Here is a 20962-nt window from a genome sequence, read left to right as displayed (position 1 = left end):
GAGGGTTCTGTCGTTCTGATGGAAGCTGAAATTTAAAAGCCGTTTAATCCTTAACTGAATATAATACATAATATACAATGTTTAAACTGTACTGGAAGTGAATAAACAAAAGGAAACATTTCCTGATGTGTTTACAAGGGGTTTCTGAGCACACATATTAATCTGTGGTGATTAGAGTTATTTTTATGTCTTGGCTTGATATTGGCAAAATTATTCAAAATTTCTTAATTAGTGGTAATAATGCACTTGGGCTCTTTGTGATACTTTTTTTTTTTAATTATGTATTTTTTCCTGAGTTACTCAGAATCTAAGTTGAGGTAGCTGAACCTAGCCTAAGAGAAAAAACTATGATTTTTTTTTAAATTATTTCAGTTAATTTCAGAAAACATATAAAGGATGTGAACTTTAAATAAAATGTGTAGTTTTGAATTGGCTTTTCTTGACTTTGCAGAATCTATTTGCAACTTTTTAACTGTCTCGTTTTATGTTATTCATTTTTCTCAATCACACAATGCCCGCAGAGCTCGGTGGTTACCTGGCAAAAAATGGGAGCTGAAAGCCGTTACAAGCCAAGTCTCTAGCTTTTATGGATCTAGACTGGATCCATCTTGTTTTAAGTACAGGTCGCTGTGTGAGAAGGGCAAGGCTGCGATAGGTAATAAAAATTGTGGTGTTAAAATATCCAGAATTGGAGATTAAGAACTTCAGCGTGTTTATTTGGAAGAACGTGTGATGGTGGGAGGTGGGGCCACTGCTATGGTCATGTTTATGATAAATCCTTTTAATATTTTTTGTCAAGACAGATCCAAAGCCCATTAAAATTGGCAGAAAAAACATGAAATGCGGGAATCAGGCCCCTGGAGGGACAGAAAAGCAGCAGCAAGGCTGGGGTGCAAGTGTGCATTTAATTCAATGGGGCCTCGTGTGGCTGCAGAGCTCTGCGTAAACCCATCCCTTTGTGGGTCTGTGCTGTGCTGTGAAATCTCTGCTGCCCTGAGTATGTCTCTTTTGGTGATATTTCATGCGTATCTGTAGTTCTGGAAAAATATTAATCTATGAAATGAGTCATGTGTAAGCAATATGTATTATCTGTAAATATGCTAAGGATAAAATCTGGCATTAATGCAAATCAGTCAGTGCTACTGAGTGAAGTTTGGGATCTGACTCATTTTAACAGAAATCCAGGTGTAGAAGAGAAATGCTGATCTGTAGAAGAAACAATGTCTCATTACCTCGTTTTCCTCTGTGAAATCCACTCACTAAGACAGTGGTAAATGGCGTAGTTCAGGTAGTGTTCCCGAGGCATTTTAAGATCACCAGATAACCCCGTTGACCTGAAGAAGGGAGACCGTCATGGAGAAGCAACAATTCGTGCCCTGGGTAGGCTAATTACAACATGCGAACTCTGTTCTCTGCTCCCTTGCTGACCTCCATTATCCTTCCTAAACCCTAAATGCTTCTGTAACAAGCTGTTTCTCCCCTTCTGAGAATCTCGCCCCTTTCTCTTTGGTCTTCTTCAAAAGATACCACTGCCAGAGTGCGAGCCTGTGGTGGGTGCTGGTGGCTGAGCAGGTGGAAGGGATCTGTGGGGAGTAGATGAGAAATCCAGAAGCTGAAGTGTCGGTGAAGGAAGCAAAGGGCAAGGGGAGAGGTGAACAGGATATAGATGTCCAGAGGATGAGACAGTGGAAAAAATAATTGCTGAATCTAGACCTGTCCGTCCTCGGCTGTTGCTCATCATAAGTCTCGCATCTCACGCAAGTGATGACACAGGTCATCACAGCAAGCAGTAGGAGAAGCTGAGAGCATAGTCCGAAATGCAGTCCCACCTCTTATGTAAGCCCTGTATGGGCTGTAGTGCTATTCCTTCCCCTTTCTTGTTGCAAGAGCTGCTGCACTAGAAATCCCATCTCTGTTGGTTGGCTACTAATTTGAAAGCCAGTGTGGGCTGTATGCTGCAAGGGTGGCAGATCTAAGACCTAACCCTTGCCTTCACAAGGGTCTACACGTGGTTTGGTAGCCTATGTGGCTTTCAGGCTAGCCTGCCAAGGCTCTGCAGATGTACCTTGTACGATGCTAACAGTAAGATAAGGTCTTATCTAACTCATGGTATCTGCAGATGGTTGTTGCAGTTGCTTCGGGGAGCACAGCTATGGGTAATAATCCATCAGCTTGCCCACAAAACATGTGGGCACCCTCAAACAACCTATCTGCATTGTGGAAAAAGTCTGAGCACCATAACCTAGAAGCCGCCCTAAATCAGGGGCGGGGCAGTGCCGATGCACACCAGGTCCGAGCACCTAGCTGAGGCTGGCAGCCCTTCAGATTCACTGCATTAGCAACTGTGTAAATCTGCATGGATGGCAACTCAGAGTGTGTATGTATGTTATTTGTGAAGCCTTGCCGCATCCTTCCTTGAAGGCAATAAGAGCCACCCAGGACATGGAAAACTTGAAACATGAACTGAGGCTGGTGTGAAGGAATCATTTGTTGGTGGGAAGTTTAGAGCTAAGCTGCCCGCTGCTCCAAAACCTAACTCCTTGGGACCCTGTCCTGAGAGCAGATTTCAAAATAGTTCTGTGCTGAAATTTTGGTCTACTCTTAAGTTCAAGAGATGCTTTGCACATATGTGAATACATGAAAACTTGCTGAAGGACTACTTTTTTGTACAAGGGGCTTGCACCTTTCAAAGTCAAAGTTGACTGTTCTGTTGATAACTTGGGCAATATAATGTCCTAAATACAAGTACCTTCCAACAGTGCATATTAATGGATCCCACTAACTTGGTGACAAGTTAAACATGAGGACAATACAACGCAGACCAAATAGCTTTGGCTAGCACGTAGATCAAATGGAGAGATGTTTTCCTTTTCTCATTAAATTTCGCACAGTAAGGGTAGGGGCAGATAGCTGTTAAAAGCACTAGAGCTTGAAAGTGTTAATCAGCTTGTTTCTCAGGAGAGGCTGCATTTGGGAGGAGAGCAGGGTTAAACCATGCAAGCGTCTGCCAAGAACTCCTCGGAGCTCTGGGCTGACGGCGGACGTGCCCGTGTGGATCTCTTATGTGTCTCTTCTCAGACGTTGAATGCGTTTTAAATACGATGCTGTTGTTGCTAAATGCACCTGTATTAAACGCACAAAAATGAAGTGTACCTAATTAAAACATTTGTAGGTCTGGTTTAGTAACCGTCGAGCTCGATGGAGGAAACAGGCAGGAGCCAATCAACTGATGGCTTTCAACCACCTGATCCCCGGAGGATTTCCACCCAGTGCCATGCCGACGCTGCCGACCTACCAGCTCTCTGAGCCGTCCTATCAGCCCACCTCCATACCGCAAGGTACAGTAGCAAACAGGTACTGGGTTAAAATGGTGTTCCTGGGGGTTCGCTGTGTTGATCCGTTCTGGGAACGTTTTGCGTTCAAGCGTAGCCAAGGGGGTGTTGGCTAAATTAGGATCTGGAGCAGTGAGGACCTTAAACTAGGTCTGCAAGCACTGAGGTTTGTTTTGCTGAACTAAAGGGCTGGTGAGGTGTGTAGGGGGCTAGTGAGTGAGCGAGCAGCCTCGCGCGCTGCAGAGGCGCAGCGCAGCTTGGAGGGCGCCCGCGCCGGGCTCCTTTGCTGAGGGCGCCCAGCGCGGCACAAGGCACCGCCGTCCCGTTTGGCCTTCCCTGGTGCTTTTCCTGGAGACTTCCCTAAGTACTCTGATGGTGGGAAAAACAGCTATTCAGACCGTCTGGTGTCACATCAGATAGCAGCAAGTCTCAGGATGGTAAAAGTCTGTCTTAGCTTCACCAGAAGCTCTGTGAACTTTGGTTTGGGGGGAAAATGGAGATTTCGGCCTCAGCTACGCTAAATTTTTCTGTTAAAGAAATAACCCTTACAGGTGAGACTTTATAAAAGCCAGTTGCCATGCTCTCCCTGCCCCCTCCTTGGGATTTACCACTGGCGGATGTTGTTGCCAGGCCATGCTCTACTTGAGGGAATTTTGCAAAGCCCAAGGCTTTTCCCGTTCATTACTGCTCTCTATAAGCCGTGGCAGAACTTCTGTGCTGTGACCTGGAGGGGAAAGACCGTTTCCAGCCCACTAAGCAAATAAAGCTGCCCCCCCCTCCCTTTTTTTTTTTTTGTTTTATTGATTCTAAGCAGTATATGCCCACTAAGTATTGCTTGAAAACTGCATGTGTCTGTTTTGACTTTTACAGTGTATTTTATAACAGCGACTTGGTAGAACTGTTACATCGTCTAACTTGCCCAGTTAAATATCTAGTAGTATTAAAAGACTTACCTTTCTGTTTAACCAGGACTTAGATGCGGGTCCTGATGGAATTATATCAGGTCGAGCCTCACATAATGAACTTATTATGCCAGAAAAACGGAGGGAAACGTATCAACGTGTTTCTTTTGCTCCTAGCCGTGTCTGATCCGAGCAGTACAGTCCATAGACCTCAGCCGCTTCCTCCGAGCAGCGTGCACCAAAGCAGCCTCCCCTCGAACCCGGAGAGCAGCTCTGCCTACTGCCTGCCCAGCAGCAGGCACGGGTTTTCCAGCTATACAGACAGCTTTGTGCCTCCGTCCGGGCCCTCGAATCCCATGAACCCTGCCATTGGCAATGGCCTTTCACCTCAGGTCAGTCCTGTGTTTTCAGACAGAGGATTTGCTGTATACCAGAACCAAAGAGTCTATTCCCTCAGGCCACAGTATAATGAATTGCCAAATTTAAACCATAATGTATTCTTTATACAAGCCACATGATTTCAGTTTGCTGGTTTCCTTCTCTTTTTTTATTTTTTATTTTTTTATTTTTTTCTTCCTACTGGCTGAATCAAGAGTCATAGTTTTTATTTAATTTCAAGTGATTTATAATGTAATCATGCAGGCTTCGTGTTTACATTCAGTTGTCAGGCATTTGTAATGCACTGCTGTTTTCCTGAAGATCCATAGCTAGGTATGAAAAGTTCAGGGACTCTGATCTTGTAGCTTTTCTGAAGCTAAAATATCTCTTGAAGATAACCTCATAAAAGTCTTCTAGATGATCCAGGAAAATTGCGGGCAAGTTCTGCCAGGAGAGTTCCCAGGGCTGAACGGTGCACCTTGAGAGGAGCTATAATTGAGTTAGAAATACATAAATCGGGAGTATTACTGTTGTTTGGCAATGTATAAATGCATGCACGCCATAATTGTTTTTCTAATCTGCATGAGCTCTTTTTAGGAGATCATGTTAATAAATTGCCTTGATAATTGAGTGTCAGGAGGTTGGTTAAATTTTTCTACATGTGGCATTTGTCAGAAGTTGACATTATTAGTCAAAGCTTAAATAGATGGTAGGTGGTTGTTAGTGTGGGCTTTGCCCAGGTGCTGGGAGAGAGATGTCCACTAAATTCTGGAGAGTCACAAAGCGGATGCAATCTATAATTACAATCAGGAATCTCTTCAGGGCTGAGAGTGAGAGTTTTAACAGCTTTATCTTCTTTCTACCCTTTTTTCCTCTCAGTGGTTAGAAAAACAGAGAGAAGCTCAGAATGACACAAATGAAAAGTGAAAAGACAATTATACTCAATTACACACTAATCACTGACTATCACCACTGCCGAAGCAGGGAGAGGGCATTCTAATAGGCAGAAAATGAGATTTTAATGGCACAAAGGGTGGCCAAAATAACGACTCATATATCTTTGCCTCCTTCGTTTTCTTCAACTTGTGGTTTGCATCTCGAGAGTACAGTTCCTGGTTCCTGTGCAACGGTGATAACTCTGTGCAGCTGAAAAGTTCAAAGGCACTGCAGTTGAAAAGAATGAATAACAAAGGCAATGAAATAAACATTTTTGCCCAAAGGCAAAAGTTCATAAACCCTTTTTTGTAACAGTAAATGTAATTAAGTTTCACAGATTCCTATAGCATAGAGTGGGGTACAAAACTTTATGGCTTGAAACCTCAGGAAAAAAAAAAACAACAGAAAAACAAACGGATATACTTCCAACAAGATGTGAATGGATCTTGCTCTGAAGAATTCCGATTTCTAAATGCAATTTCCGACAAAAGCCATGACATTATGTTAGTTGCTGCTTTTTTTCCCCACCTTTAGAAATGACCAGATTCATAGTGTGCAAGACTTCCAAAATTTTGACGTGCATATCTTTCTGGAGTTCAGCGTTGATCCATCAAAAGTAGTTGTTAGTGTCAGTTTAAATGTATGTTGGTTCTGGCTATGGAAAATGTGATCTCTTTTTATTCTTTTTCTTTTTTTTCCTCCTTTCACAAAGCTTTTATTGTCTGTGACACAGAAGTTGAGTGCCACAGTAAAGAAGTCTTGTGATGTCTGAGCAAAGTGGGACAAAAAAGTGAGGCCAGGTTTTCCCCCAGAGTCTTACTGATTTGAGGTTTGATATAATCAAAAGGAGATCCCAGAACAGATTAGACTTCTTTAATCAGTTACTGTGCTTCTTTACACCCGGCGCTGTCCTTGTGCTTGGAAGCTTCTGTTTCTTTTCCTCAGAATTTTGAAACCTTTTCCCACCCCCGTGTTCAGAGCTCCTGGCCTTATCCTGCCCCTTTGCCGGCAGGGTTGGAAGGAAGCTGATCGATCAGCTGTCACCAAATGTACGTGGGAGCTGTTCCTTGTAGCCGTTCAGTTCTGGAACAGCTTTTTGGCATCAGAATGGTTAACTTGATGGACTGATAAAGATCTCTCTGCTGCTCAACAAAACACACAAAAAAACCTAGCCCAAATACTCATCAGAGTTACCAGTGGCTGCTCCAGAACAGTTTTGGGGCCTGAACACTGAATTGGAGACCTTGGTGTAAAACGGCATGCCCAGACTTTGTGTTTATATGAGTGTTTCTATCCTTTTTCGTGGGGAATATATAACCTCAAGTAGGTAAATTCTGTGAAGCAAGTTGTGGGACTCTAGCAAAATAACAGTTGTGCTTTATGCCTGAAACAAGAGCCTAAGACGTTGGTCCTGTATGTGTTAACGTGCCTGTGTGCTGAGATGTTAGCTAATTTTGGGGTGTGCTCCAGAGGATCTTCTTGTCAAACTCCTTCAGGACTCTTTGCTCCCCACAGGCATCTAGGCGCTGACTGAGAGGGCGAGGCAGAGGTAGCCAAAAAGTGCACAGCCGGTTCTGTGCTGAGAGTTTTACTGAAGAAAGAGAAACGGACGTTTTCTTGCTGAGTGGACATGTTGCGATGCTGTGTGTGTGTGCGTGGAATTTCGATGAGGGGGAAAGAGGGTCTTTTACTGGCTGGTGGGCCACAATAAATCTGGGTGTGTGAGCAATTAACATAACGTTTCCACCCATCAGTGTCCCTCTCCCAGGCAAGCGCTCTGGATATACTGTTTATAAAGCTGAAATTGTAGTGAATTAATCGGGGGGTGGGGGGAAGAGTCTGACACCTGAATAATCTCTTCCAATAAACAAAACTCGGAGCATACAAAACCGTATCTAATATGAAGATTCACAGCATCATGTTCTCACTAGACTTAAATCTCCGTTTCCCCTTTTGAGTTCAATTTACCCTAAATGAGGGTCTGATGCACAGACCCCTGGGGTTACTTTATTCCCCATGCAGGATGTTTTCTTTCTAACTCTGTTCTTGGGTATGATGGGCAACTACCTTGTTTAAGGCAACGCTGGCTAAAGGGCAGAGGACAAGGGGAAACGGCTAATACTATATCTTTTTTTTTATTGTGTTAGCCACAAATTCAGAGAGGATTATATGTCCTGGTCTCTTTCGGGAAGCCCAGTGCTCTATAATGTACCTGTCCTGTGGGGCTGGTAGTTTATTGGGAAATAACGTATTGGTGCTCTTGCTGAAGTGCCACCTTGTTAACATTCAGCGCTTCCTAACATCAAGGCAAGATCTGCAGACCTCGAGATGACTGATGATGCTCTGTGTTTGTCTGGTTTAGTCGTTATTAGCAGCTTTGGTGAGAGAACCTCTCTCTCACGGACCTACAAAGGCTTGACTTTTGCAGGAATTAGACAGTGATTAATGTCTCGGGGAACTGATATCCAGGACAGTCCTTGTTTGTATTTTATGAAGAAGCAACCAAACTGCAGGCACTCTGTCTCAGCCAGAGCTCTTTAAACATAATGTCAGAACTGAGATTATTAGTGTGTAATATATGTAAATTGCATATTTTTGTGTTTTCTATGCCTATTATGCAGCTTCTTGGCTTTCATGCATACATTTATGGGAATATCGTATTTCCTTTTCAAGTTAAATTTCACTTGCTCAGTGCATTTTCTTTTAACAGCCATTTATTAACTCAGACTCGTTCGGGAAGAGCATCTATGTGTTCGCGTGCGCAGACGGGACGTGAGTGCTTCTGAATTGGCACGTTGCGTTCTGATCGCAGCATGAGCAGTCACCCCCAGTTCCTTGGATGTAAAGCAGTAGAGCGACTGTCAAAACATTTGTCTTGCAACCGCAGGTGTATGGTCTTACTAGAGCGCTGTTTGTTTTTACGACAGGAGTTCAATATTTTGAACTGCTTCATTTAAGATAAGGAGAAGTCTTTTCCGGTGTACATGGGCATCCGTTGACCTTGTCATGTGCTTTCCATTAATGGCGAAGTAGCATGGTTTGCTTCCTCGGTGTGGTTCAGGCAGGCTGCTGGCTTTGGAGAGCGCTGTTTCAGCCTGCTCGTGGGTTCAGGCTTGGCGGCAAAACTCTGCTTGCACTGCTGCTCACGAGGCCACTTGCCTCCTGTCCTTACCCTGGAGGACGCTAGCCTTAAAGAGTAATTAATAAGTTTTTATTGAAGTTCAGTGTCTCTGAAAGAAGAACAAACGTATGTAATCTGTCTCCTGTTGAACATCATTTTTTTTCCCTCCCCTACAGAAAGTTTCTGAGCTGTACTTTCTCCTTTTCCTTGTCTTCCTCCATAACTAGTAGCTTTAAAGGCTGCGTTTTCAAAATGGGAAGTGGATTGAAAGTTGAGTGGTTGCACAGAGGATCATAACAACCTTTAACATACTTGGCCATTCTCATGCAATTACCTGGAGCTCAGGAATAATCTTATTCAGAAATAAAATTCCAAACTCTTCTGTGAACAGTAGTAAAAACGTAAGCTGTGTCAAGGTTTCTTTCTTCTACTGTCAAAACATTTCACTGCTGGAGTTCAAGAATTGTCCTGTAACTCTCTTTGGTGAGATAGATCTTAAAGGATTGGCCTCTCTTAGGTCTTTGAGAGCACTTGGTTTTCATTAACCTGAAGTATGGTTCTCTGACAGCTGTCGAATCAGTTGAGAGAGAGAGAGAGGTTCATGCTGTCTTGTTAACTCTGTTTTTAAGGGAAACATAGGAATCGATAGGTAAAAGCTTGCATTTCCCCATTAATGGAGACAGGAGGAAAACAAAACTATTAGTTATTTTTTTCCCTTTATGTTCTAGTTACTGTCCAATTGATTGCTCGCAGAAAAAAACCATTTGGATCCAAGTCCCACACCAATTAGCTCATGATCCTTGTCATGATGGTCTTGGCTTTGAGAGCTGCTCACTTAAATAACCCAAGAGCATGAGATAAGGGTCATGAATTTCTCTGTGAGGAATGAAGTTAATTCACATGATATAATTTGCCTGAGCACGAGTTCCTTTCTTAAAAAAAAGAAAAAGGGAAAAAAAGGTCAGCAAATGAGGTTTTCTGTTGTTTCTATTTCTGGATTGTGGTACAAATATATGAGATGTAATAGTCTCGTAATTGGTATCTTGTGAGAATAATGATGACATTTATTGAAAGGAAACAAAATGGTGACATTACATTTTGGATGTTTGTCTTAACTTCTTTCTCTGGGCCTATTTCCCCTGTTTCCCCAGAAGGTGGGTTATTCTGCCTTCAAAAAACCAGATTTCTTACAGCTGACAACCCCTAAACAGAGGTATACCAGGGTTTTGGACACTTCTGGAGATTTAAGCTAGTTGTATTGTGAATTCATAAAAACAAATGTTGTATTTTGAAACAGTCTTTGTTTCTGTATGCCAGATGGAGCCTTGCCAGTAGGCCTAGCTGCTGTTTCAGGACAAAACTTTTCAGGTGAAGATTTTGCTTCTAAAAACAAAACCTGAGCTTTCCCTATTCCCAAATTCTCAGTACCTTCAAACTTTTCTAATTTATTTTTATATGTCTGTTTAAAAAAAAAAAAAAAAAACCATTTAACATAATGTACTATTCCTGGTTTATAAGACTTTTTTAAACTTGCGAACAAGTGTGTTTCTGTGGTAATTTCACATATAGCTTTAAAGATTCAATAGATATCACAAGATTTAAAAAAAAAAAAAAGCCTGCTTATACCCTGTGATATTGAAAGCTTCAAAAGTTCCCACAAAACTTGACTGTCTTTCCCCATGATAGTTCTTACCATTTAGAATATACTCAGTGCTGAACCTTGCTGTGGCCCTTAAAATATTTTTTTTATTTTTGCTACGTGTAGAAGTTCAAATTGAGCCACTTGTAAGCAAAAAATGTGAATCAGCCCTTAACAGTAAATGTGGCTGGAATGCATCGGTGAATTCTAATTCTTCAATGAATTTACAAAATGCAAGTATCAACAGGAATCTAAATACTTGCATATTTATTCAATTAAGGATGGATACATGAATGAGGCCTTTGTCATGTGTAGTCACAGATGGCTCACTCGAGTCATTAATTATGCTCTATATTTTAGGTTTCCAAAGGAAGATGCTAAAAATACCACAGCATGATTCAGTGAAAAGTATATAGTGCAGTGAGGTCTGAAAGAGCAAAATTTCATCCTAGCAAAGTCATTCTAGAAGGCAGTGTATCACTCTTTATTCTCTTGAAATAGTGTCTAAATGCCCAGGGCTCAATTTCTTTCAGAACTTCCTACTTCTTTAGAGAGAACCGTTCTTTTTTTTTTTTTCTTGATTTTTTTTTTTTTTTTTTGTCAAGATATTGGTAATAGTCATCATGTTCTTACAAAAACTGAGTGTTGAGTCAGAATGCGAAGTGGCTTACCCTGGTCAAAGTAGCAATATATAATTTTGTTTGTACCTAGTGTTAATTAGCCTAACGTGGCAGACCCTGGCATATACATTAATGGAAGCCGCATGAATAAACCCTTCCTTACTGGTTGGATTACTCTGGCAATGCTTATCTGTCATCTTTTTTTTTTCCTAGATTTATAGATGACTTATTGCTTTTAGCTAAAGGGCTAGGACTGTGTAGCTACTTAGTTTTGGTAAGTCCAGCCATGAAGGTGTAGATCACTCAATAGCTGTTGTAGGGCCAAATATTTCTGTTTTGAATTAAATCTCATCCTATCTCTGTGGGCTACGAGAAACAGCTTGAGTTCAGTGGGGGGAGTCCTGTAAAACCTTTGCAGATCACATCCTCAGGCCTTTCGCTAGCAAAAATTTCAATAGCGTGTTTGAATGTGAAAAAAGATTTATTTTTTTTTGTGTTTTAAGAGAAAACAAACCTGTGCACCCCAGTTAGGGAGGGCAGGTGTGTGGGAGCTGCACTGCGCGACTGGAGACGGCCGCCATGGGTGTGTTGCTGTCGAGTCCTCCTCTCGTGTTTCGTGTTGAGCAGGAGCGGGGAGGAGAGGGGTTCACAGGGAGAGAGCAACCTAATCCCAAATTTAGGTTTGTTATGAGCTGTTATAGGTACAATTGCCACGTTTAAGTATTTAAACTCATTTGCCAGTACCCACAAGTCCTGTGACAGCCTGAAAAAGTTTTCAGTCGTTTCATATAGCTGTATCTATATGTTCTAAGTATATGTTCTTCTTTGGGCTTTGTTTTGCCTTTTCAGTTTTCAGTCATCTTGCCATTTTTTGTAAGCTTTTCCATACAACCAGGAGTTAGAGGTTTACTTTCTGTTTGAATTACTTTGATAACCGTACCCAGTCCTGCAACTCCAGGATCCTAGCACCTAGGAAGAGACTAATTTAGTAGCAGATTGTGGTAATGTTGTGAACATGAGTAACCTCCTGTAGATACCAGTATAATTTCTGAAGGATCAAGTTATGTTCATAATTGTTCTGAATGTCCACCAGTGCACCTTCTCTGATTTCAGTGCAGTTACTACTGATGTCTAGTGGTGTGAAATTGGTATGAGGTCTCATCTGATTTGAGTATGTGGAAGGTCAAATCATCAGACGTTCAGTCGGTGTATTTTGCTCCTGTTTACATTAATGGATGATTTGGTTCCCAGTGCTTGCCGTTTTTTCTTTATAGGGCAGAAATATTCGTAGATCTATAAAATGAACCAGCAACATCATTCTAGGTACAGATCCATGTAGCTAATTAATTCGAATTAGCCTAAAACCTTGTAGTAAAACTAGCCTTTTCAAGCGCTCTTCTTCATGCGATGTTTTGCTTTTGAGGGACTTTTCTACAGTGAAAAGAGTTAGCAGCAGGTAATGCCATTCATCTTAGGAGGAGTCTGAAATTTTCAGTGTTAGTGATGAATGAGGGTATCTGACCCACATCTGCTTCCCATTAGAATGGAACATTGCCCTGACATCGTTAGGAGCATTTGTCAGGATTCCCTGGACAGAGCTTCTGTAAATTACATGCTGCAAATGTGTCAGGGTCAGATAAGAGGATATCATTAACTCCACTAAAGTTTACTCGTGATTCTGTCAGTTCAACTTAATACGTTAACTGCCAACAATTTTCCTTGAGCTGTTTCATTAAATCTTTCATTCACAGGAGGGGGGAAAAAATGTATCACTGTACCCGAAAAATATTGCACATGTTCTTTTCTCATAAATCATATTAATTGCAGACATGGTCACAAAGCATATTAAATGCAGGCATGCGTAAATGAATTAAAACATATGAGAATTTTATTGTGCCTATGGTAGGTCCTACATCCTAAAATACCAACCACATTAACAGGCATAATGTTTCATTTAAATGGAATAAGCTTTTTCTCAGTTTAATAGCCTTTATTTTGTTGATAATAGAAGTATTTTCTATAATAGCTGATAATGGACCAGATGTTGCTTACACATTTTGAAAGCTTTCATCATTCAATTTCTCCTCCTCTTTCTGGATCATACCCTCATCTAGTGATGTTGTGCTGATCCCACCGGCTAGGGACTTGTCCTAATGAATTTTTGAGGTTGTTTGGGAAGCGCTCCCCCGAAAGCGTTTCTGTAGTTTGGTTGTTGCAGTTCACTGCGTTCATTTTGCTTATTCCTAAATGCAGCTTTGGTTTCTAATAGAATATAATTATTGTATATGCTGTCTGTTGTTACGAAAGCTCAGAGGCTACACATCAGCCCTTCTGGGTGGTTTTTATTTTAATTGGGAACAAAAGATACCATGTAACTAAAAACCTTACAACCTGATCTTTGGCATTTATAGGAGTTCTTCTGAGTAGTTAGAGCAGCGCTTGGCTCTAGATGTTAGATCAGCCCTTGTTTTCTTTTTTTTTGTTTGTTTGTTTCCCCCCCCCCCCCAGTTTACCTTCTTTGGGATCCATATCAGTGAGGGTGACAGCTGTCATTTCAGCTTTCCCAAGCTAATCTAGAGTGAAGAACATGTTATACCTGGATCACGTATGGGCTGATTAAATTTCTTTTGCTCCTTAATTATTACAAAACAATTTGATGTGTTTGTTTCATACCAGCAGAAGATCGGACCTGCGAAATCTAAATCTTCGTGTGTCTCCTGTACGCTGCTAGGCTGAGGGTGCTGAGCATCTTGCAGAACTGGCCCATTAATGGCTTTCTAATTGATTAGGTGAAAGTCAGCTATGCCCTTCCTGTAACTCCTTGTATGGGTGATAAGGTCATGGCACATACCATACGAAAGACTTCTGCCTTGAGGCTACTTCCCTTATAGCTTTCAAAACAGACATGACCAAAAATCTAATTATTTAGATACTAATCAACTGCAGGATGATTCCTAAGGCCTCTGAAGAAGATATTTCTGAGAAGATGGTTACTGTTCAGACTTCAGTTTTCTCTGTCTCAAAGACAGTGCTGTGTTTGTTGGTTATACTCAAAAGTGTCTGAGTTATTAGATGCATATGCACTTAATAAAAAGATGCCTGAAGACTTGTGTTACTATGTGGTTAATTTTAAATTTTTAAATTAAAACTCATCAAATGCTAATTTTAGTGTGTTAGAGAAGATTAATCATCTGGAAGTTGGCCTCATCTAGGCATTAGATATAGATGCTACTAACATTTTGGTGGTTTTGAGGCAGCGTCTGCATTCAAATTTAAATTTCAAGGCTAATCTCTAACTCTAAAATAACTTAAACTGCTGGATCAATCCCAACATTTTTGAGCTCACGTTTTTGCTGTCAAAGTTTAAATGATGTCGTCTTGGGCTCTGTTCTAATGAAATCATTAAACAGAAAAGAGTCTAGTTACTTTAGTGTATTTTGTCAGGTAGTACCTGATGAAATATCTATCTCTGCAATCAGTTATTTAAAAAAACAAACAAACAAACAACCTGAGAGCTGTCCTGTGGAGAAGATTGCCACCAAGACTTCTGTGGGGCGGCACAAGCCCAGCCTGTTCTCCCTGCTCTTAAACTTGACACAGAACAAGGTAAAGCCCCGTAAATAACAGTCTCATAGATGCTGTACTGGAATGGAAAGGGCTGTGCACTTTCAGTTTTCTGATAAAGCCATGTGTGTTTTAAAACATAGTAAAAACTATAATACTTGTGCCAATGTAAATATTTTCCAGAGTAGTAATTTTCAATGTAAATGTTAACTTAAGCTGTGTGGGTTTTTTTGTGTGTGGATTTTTTTTTTTGTTCTTTTAAATCCATTAGTGTTAATCTTAAAGGATGAAGATTAATTTAGTGTAAAAAGAACACAGATTCTAATATATCTGTGTCCTGCTGATGCAATATCGGATCATTAAGTATGCTCGATTATCAGGAGCATGTAATTTTCCAAAGGGACAAGAAAAATATTGGTAGTTCCTAAAGTGGAAAAACTTATTAGAGTAGTCTTCAGAAATTTCAACACTTTTTAGGATCCAATTTAGAGGAGAAAAATTTGAGATTCCAGTTATTTCAGTTTTTAGAGATTTGGCAGACGACATACTGTGCAGGTTGCTGTGCTAACGTGATTTTTCAGTCTGTGGCAATTCCAAAGAATTTTTAATAGCTTTTTGTTAGCCTCAAATTCTTTTAATAGGTTTTGTGCATCGAAAAGGTGATCTGAATTGAGTAGAACGCTACTTGTAACCTGAAAGGAAGTCTTTGGGCATATTTTGAAACTTCTCCTTTTGAATGAATACTTTAGATTATGAAACATTCAGAAAATATCTTCAGTTAAAGTGTAATTTTCTGCTCACTGAAACACAAGTGGAAATTCTATTACTGTAAGTAGTAAGTTGAACTTTCTCCTTTCTACTTTTCTCTCTCTTTTCTTTCTTTCTCTCTGTGGGATGTCTTGGGTGCAAGTGATGCAGAGATGTTTTGTATTCTTGATGCAGGCATCTGGGTGTCACTTTTTTTTTTTTTTTTTTAAATACTCCACTTATGCCTCTTGCTCGTTCCATTATCAGACATGCAAGACCTGGGTATGTCTTCCTTTCTACTTAAATTATGATCCCTGGGGTTTGTTTCCTTTATTAAAAAACAAACAAAACTCAGAGCTGGCAGAGCCAGGATCATGAGCTCCCTACAACAGTAATCTCTCTTACTTTGCAGTGGAAAATGAATACAATTCAAGAGGGAATATCAGAACTTTAAGAACCAGACATGCTCATATGAGCATAGATTTAGTCTTTACAAAATAGATTGCTATTTTAATCAGTTCTTTGTAGGTTATGGTAAGAAGTGCAGTAAAAAATTATCAAAAAGCCTATGTCAGATGTTTGTAACGCTTTTTTGGAGGAAAGGTGATTTGGAGGAAAGATGATTTTGGACTAGATGATCTCCAAAGGTCCCTTCCAACCTCAGCCATTCTGTGATTCTGTGAAAGACAACCTATAAATTATAAGAATATGCTGTTTAGATGGAAGCTGTACGCTGTCTTTCAGTTATAACCTGCAGATCATTTTTCAGGCAATAAGTTGCACTTCAATGCAACAGAAGGAAACAGTTCTATAGCAGTTGCTATAGGGGTGTGCTGGGAAGGGAACACATCCTCCTCTAGCATGAGGAGGTGTTTGTGAGTCAGGAATTTACAACAGCTTCCCTGCCTCCTGCTCAAAAGCATAGGTGCTTTTAAAGTCTCTCTCCTTGCTTTTCTTTTGGAAATTGCTGCCTAGAGATGGATATGTTTTTTTTCCCAGTAATCTCTTTTTCCACTACCCTTGATCATGTTGCTTTCAAAACTGCTTATATAGGAGAAGCTTATTAAGGGAGTCACAGTCAACTTGAAGTGAGTCTGGAAAGCCAGACCATTTCCGTTCTCCTCTCTGAGAGGATTAGTAGAAAACTGGTATTGTGGCTCTTGCCTCAACCAGTACTTTCCTCTTTATTTCTTTACAGACCAGCGCACAGTGTATACAGTAGCAGCATGAGTTTTAGCTGCTCTGCCCTTTCTTGGCATATTCCTGTTCTCCCAGGTGCTGGGGTTCTTTGTTAACTCCCATTGACTGATAGTGTTGCTGTGATCCACTCCAAATTCATTTAATTTTAGTAATAACTGACCTCAGAACAAATACTCGTGTGAGCTTTTTCACAGCTTTCCTGCATTTGTAGACCATGCACAACTGCATGAGTGTGACTAAAGGACCACTATCTGTTTCTTGGTCTCTTATATCATAACCTTGAAGAATAAACACCTGTTGAAGTCCTAGCTGGGACACATGATTAGCCAGTCTAGAATCTGAAAAGATTTTAAAATTAGTTTTCCTTATTTGCTTCATTCCTTATTTTGCCTTATTTGCATATCACTTTTTCTGGATTGTTAGCCGTCTGTGTGTGCGTGTGTGGTGGGTTTTTTGGTGAATGATACCACTTTTTATCCCTCTTTGGATTAGCTACCCAAAGCATAGGTTGAATAGAAAGTCTGCCTATCTTTGGAAAATAAATGATAGGCTTCAGTATGCCTGCTGCTCTGCTTGCAATACAATTCTTCATGTATTTTAACTCTTTCTGTTATTATACCTTTTATTTTAGGTAATGGGACTCTTGACTAACCATGGTGGTGTGCCTCACCAGCCTCAAACCGATTATGCCCTGTCCCCTTTAACTGGGGGCCTCGAGCCCACCACCACAGTGTCAGCCAGCTGCAGTCAGCGGCTAGAGCACATGAAAAGTTTGGACAGCCTGCCCACGTCCCAGTCCTACTGCCCGCCAACCTACAGCACCACGGGCTACAGCATGGACCCTGTCACTGGGTACCAGTACGGACAGTATGGACAAAGTGAGTATTGGGACCTTTGCATGGTGAAGTATGATAATGTAACTGCTTAGTGACGATCTGTATTTTCTGGTTGCAACGAAGAAAATCATGAAAATAGATCCTAATGTCTGACTACTGCTTCTCTCTGAAACAGGGCTGAGCGTGCTGGTGAGATAGCTGATTGTTCAAGCAAGATTTCTGCTGCATAATTATTTTCTTAAGTGATGTCAACAACATCTTGATGTTATTAATTGTTGAGACATGAAACCTGATTGCCATTAGGTAAAACATAAGGATTGTCCAAAATGAAATAACCACTGGCATTCCACTATTAGAAACACATGTTCTTAATGAGGTCAGCTCAAGAATCATTATAGCATATAATCCCAGATACATAGAGTTTTGTCAAACTTGTCCTAGAAATAAAAATATTAGTCCCTTTCCTTTGATATATCAGTATTAAATATGACAGTGTCAACCTGTAGTTGGCATGGCCCCATGCTGTGAGGTTGTCACAGCATGACTTAAAAAGCTTCTTTTGCTTTTTTTGCAGGTGCCTTTCATTATCTGAAGCCAGATATTGCATAAATGAACTGTCCACTTCAAGTTAAAGCTGGTCTTGTTTTCCGGTCTCACTCCAATGCTTGGATATGAGGGATCTTCTCACCACACTGCAGCCTAAACTGGGGCAATCCCAATGAGAGAAGCAGGCTTATGTTCTCTCCAGTCATTGCTTTTAGTAGACTTTTGAAGGCTGGACAAAATTATATAGAAGACAAAGGCCAAAAGCAATAACGAATAAATAAATGCAACATGGTTCACTATAAAAGGGTATACGAAACAGCAGTATTTAATAGCACTGCCTGGCAAAACATTCCATTTTTTTTTTTGTTGCTGAAATTAATGTGCATTGATAGGGACAAGTAGAGAATTTTGAAAATTAGCAGTTGAACTCTGCGTACTCTGACTCATCTGACAACGAATGCTGACTTTAGTCTAGCTTAAAAGTGCTCATTTTCTGAAGCATGGGCAGCAGAATCTCTTTCATTTTACACACTGGAAATTGTCATCAAGAGGAAATGTCACAGTCCCTAGGAAGCTAGGATGAGTGCAAAAACTTCCAGAGTAACTTATTGGTTATCTTACCATGCTTTTGTAATTGTATTGTCAATAAATGTCACTTACAAGTTTTGCTTTACCAGCAAACAAGCTCTTGTGTAATATGACAACCAGATTACAGCCTTTTTGTATGTGGAGTTTTCCTAGTCTCTGCTATCTTTTTGGAACAAACAAGATAAAAATCAACAACGTGACTCTGATTTTTCACAACTGCCTAACAATGTGCAATACTGTGTACCTCACACAAACTTTGGGATCATCCAAAGTCATATAGATAGAATCAGAACTATATTTTTGCAGGTACTTTTATTTTTGCATTGCATATTTCCTGATTATAAAATACAGAAACATTGCAGTGTGCTGGACAACTAGATTCCAGTTTGCTTATTGTGATTTAAAGGTCATTTTCAGGAAACAATACAGATAAATGATTACGTTTACATTTTTTTTTTGGGTTAAGTACAGGACTTGAACAGAAATGGTCCTTATTTGACACATTTGTTTAAATTATACAGTGATATCCATTATAGAAAATAATAATAGGAACAAAGGTTTACAAGAAGTTTGCATTGTGACATTTTAGAATGTCAATAAATTTGTGTTTTGTGATGTTGAGAGGAAGAGGAAGATGGAAGGCGGTGTTATTTATTTCTCTCTATTCTTGGAACAAAAGAGGGAGGCAGAACACAAATACATTCCTTCTAGCGTTAAGGACTATGAAGTAGTGAGTTAGATTAGGTTCAGTACAGAGATTAGTTCACACGTTGGTCTTAAGGGTGATGGAAAAATGAAATACTATCTTTGTGTTGCAGCCTCTACCAACAACACACGTGTTGTAAAAAAAACGTCTTTCATGTAAAAAGTTCAGTAAATATTTACTATTTATAATGAATAAACAGTTATGAAGACTTGCAAAGCACTGATGATTTTGTCCTAAAATGTAGTATTGTGCTAAATACATTGATACATTTTAATCTGAATATCATGAAGAAATAAACCATGTTATCTTCAACTCGAGCTGTATTCATTATGTAAGCGTATTCTGCACGCATACAAAGGCTGTGGTAGCCTTCGGCAACCCCTGTGCCCGGGTACTGCTAACGTGCTGCTCGGCTTCGTGCTTGTTAATCAGCTATGCGTTTTTCAAAAAGCATCGGTACCAGTGCATCTTTTCAACAAATCAGAGGAGTGTTGTGCCTTTGCCAGGCGTCTATAAGGAAAGAGGATAGTTTAAAAAAAAAAAAAAAAAAAAAAAGAAAAAGTTGAAAATGGAGAAGAGTGGTTTTTTTTTTCTTTTTCCTTCGGGTTATATTTCTCTGTTATACTTTTAGCTACAGTGACAGTTAAAATGTAGAAGTCTCTTATTACCCTCTCCCTGCTCTAAACTGTTTATTTTCTGATTTTTTTTTCAATGTTCCTTTGTGTCCCTTCCCTTCTCTGAGGACTCAGCTATTGATATTTGTCTAGAGTCCTGGGCTTGCTACAAAGGTCAAGTAAACCTTCCCACCCCCAAATATATTTGGTGTGAAGCAGAAGATAAAAGCCTGCTTGCGCAGTTTGGAAGTGTATGATGCCTGTATGATTGCTCCTTCTCGAATGGGGTGTACCTTTATTTCAGCTTTACTTTTAAGGCAAAACTCCTCTGCAGGGTTTTTGCATGCCACATTGGCACTTTCTCCTTTACTAATACAGCAGCTTGGGAGGTAGACAGAGTGTGGTTATTATTTTTATTTTTTTCAGTGCTAGCAGTAAGGTGCTTTCCTGACCTGAAACTAGACAGCGCTGGTGTTGGGCTGCCTTCATCCTTATTTGAGTGTCTCTGAACTCTTTTGGTGTTTTCCTCCTGAGCACTTTTGCTTGACAGGTTAATGCCAAGCAGGAGAGCCTGGATACAGGCACATGAGGAGAAAATCATCCAGCCCCCTTGCAGGCAAGCCTTGGAGAAGGGGGCCTGGGATGAGCTCTCCTCAGAGGAAGTGAGGAGTCCAGGGCAGAGGGATTAAGATCAGTTTTCTGATTTATGATATGCCATTAGGAATCTTTCATTGAGCTATAAGGATTACTTTGAGTAATGTTGATCGCTGTTTGTTATCAAAATCAAAGCTGTAGAGGTTCTTGGCGGGGGAGTTCTGGAATATGAATCCTAAACACTCGAGTGGTGTTAGGCTGCTTGTGACATTGGTACAGCATTTGACACGATGCCAGCTTGGAGGCATGTGCTGCAGCCAACTGAGTCTAAAAGGTACCTGCTGAGAGTGCAAAAAGATGGATCTTGGGGCCCTTCTGCTGTTCCATTTTTGGAAGTTACATATTTTGGAAGGAAATAATAACAGCAGCTCAATCAACTGTCCATCTCGCAGTTACAAGAAGTGGTCTGATCGGGAACTTCTGAGAATCGTATTTTTTAAATTTATACTCTACTTTTAAAATTTTTCTTCCTCTATCTACAGGTACCGTCAAAATATCCAATACATGCATTCCGGCATATATTTGTGTTAGTATATGTTACTAATCCTTTTGCTGAGCATGGATAGTATTATTTAATGA

The 20962-nt window shown here is 40.3% G+C and overlaps 1 protein-coding gene across 6 annotated transcripts in view; it reads left to right on the top strand.

Annotated features, from left to right (window-relative positions):
* The window catches only part of PAX3 (paired box 3), a 76001-nt gene extending 56356 nt beyond the window's left edge, over positions 1–19645 (top strand). For 4 of the 6 annotated variants that reach the window (XM_068954647.1, XM_068954648.1, XM_068954651.1 and 1 more), the window contains exons 6-9: positions 3173–3338; positions 4412–4626; positions 17071–17317; positions 17850–19645. In XM_068954647.1, the coding sequence (XP_068810748.1) occupies positions 3173–3338; positions 4412–4626; positions 17071–17317; positions 17850–17884 (663 nt within the window). In that variant the 3' untranslated portion in view covers positions 17885–19645. The remainder of the gene's footprint in view (positions 1–3172; positions 3339–4411; positions 4627–17070; positions 17318–17849) is intronic. The other 2 variants (XM_068954650.1, XM_068954649.1) reach the window with 1 other exon arrangement.
* Positions 19646–20962: the final 1317 nt, after the last annotated feature.

This window comes from Struthio camelus, chromosome 9 (assembly GCF_040807025.1).
Source record: "Struthio camelus isolate bStrCam1 chromosome 9, bStrCam1.hap1, whole genome shotgun sequence".
Lineage (NCBI taxonomy): Eukaryota > Metazoa > Chordata > Aves > Struthioniformes > Struthionidae > Struthio > Struthio camelus.
This window is presented reverse-complemented; position numbering and strand designations above follow the sequence as displayed.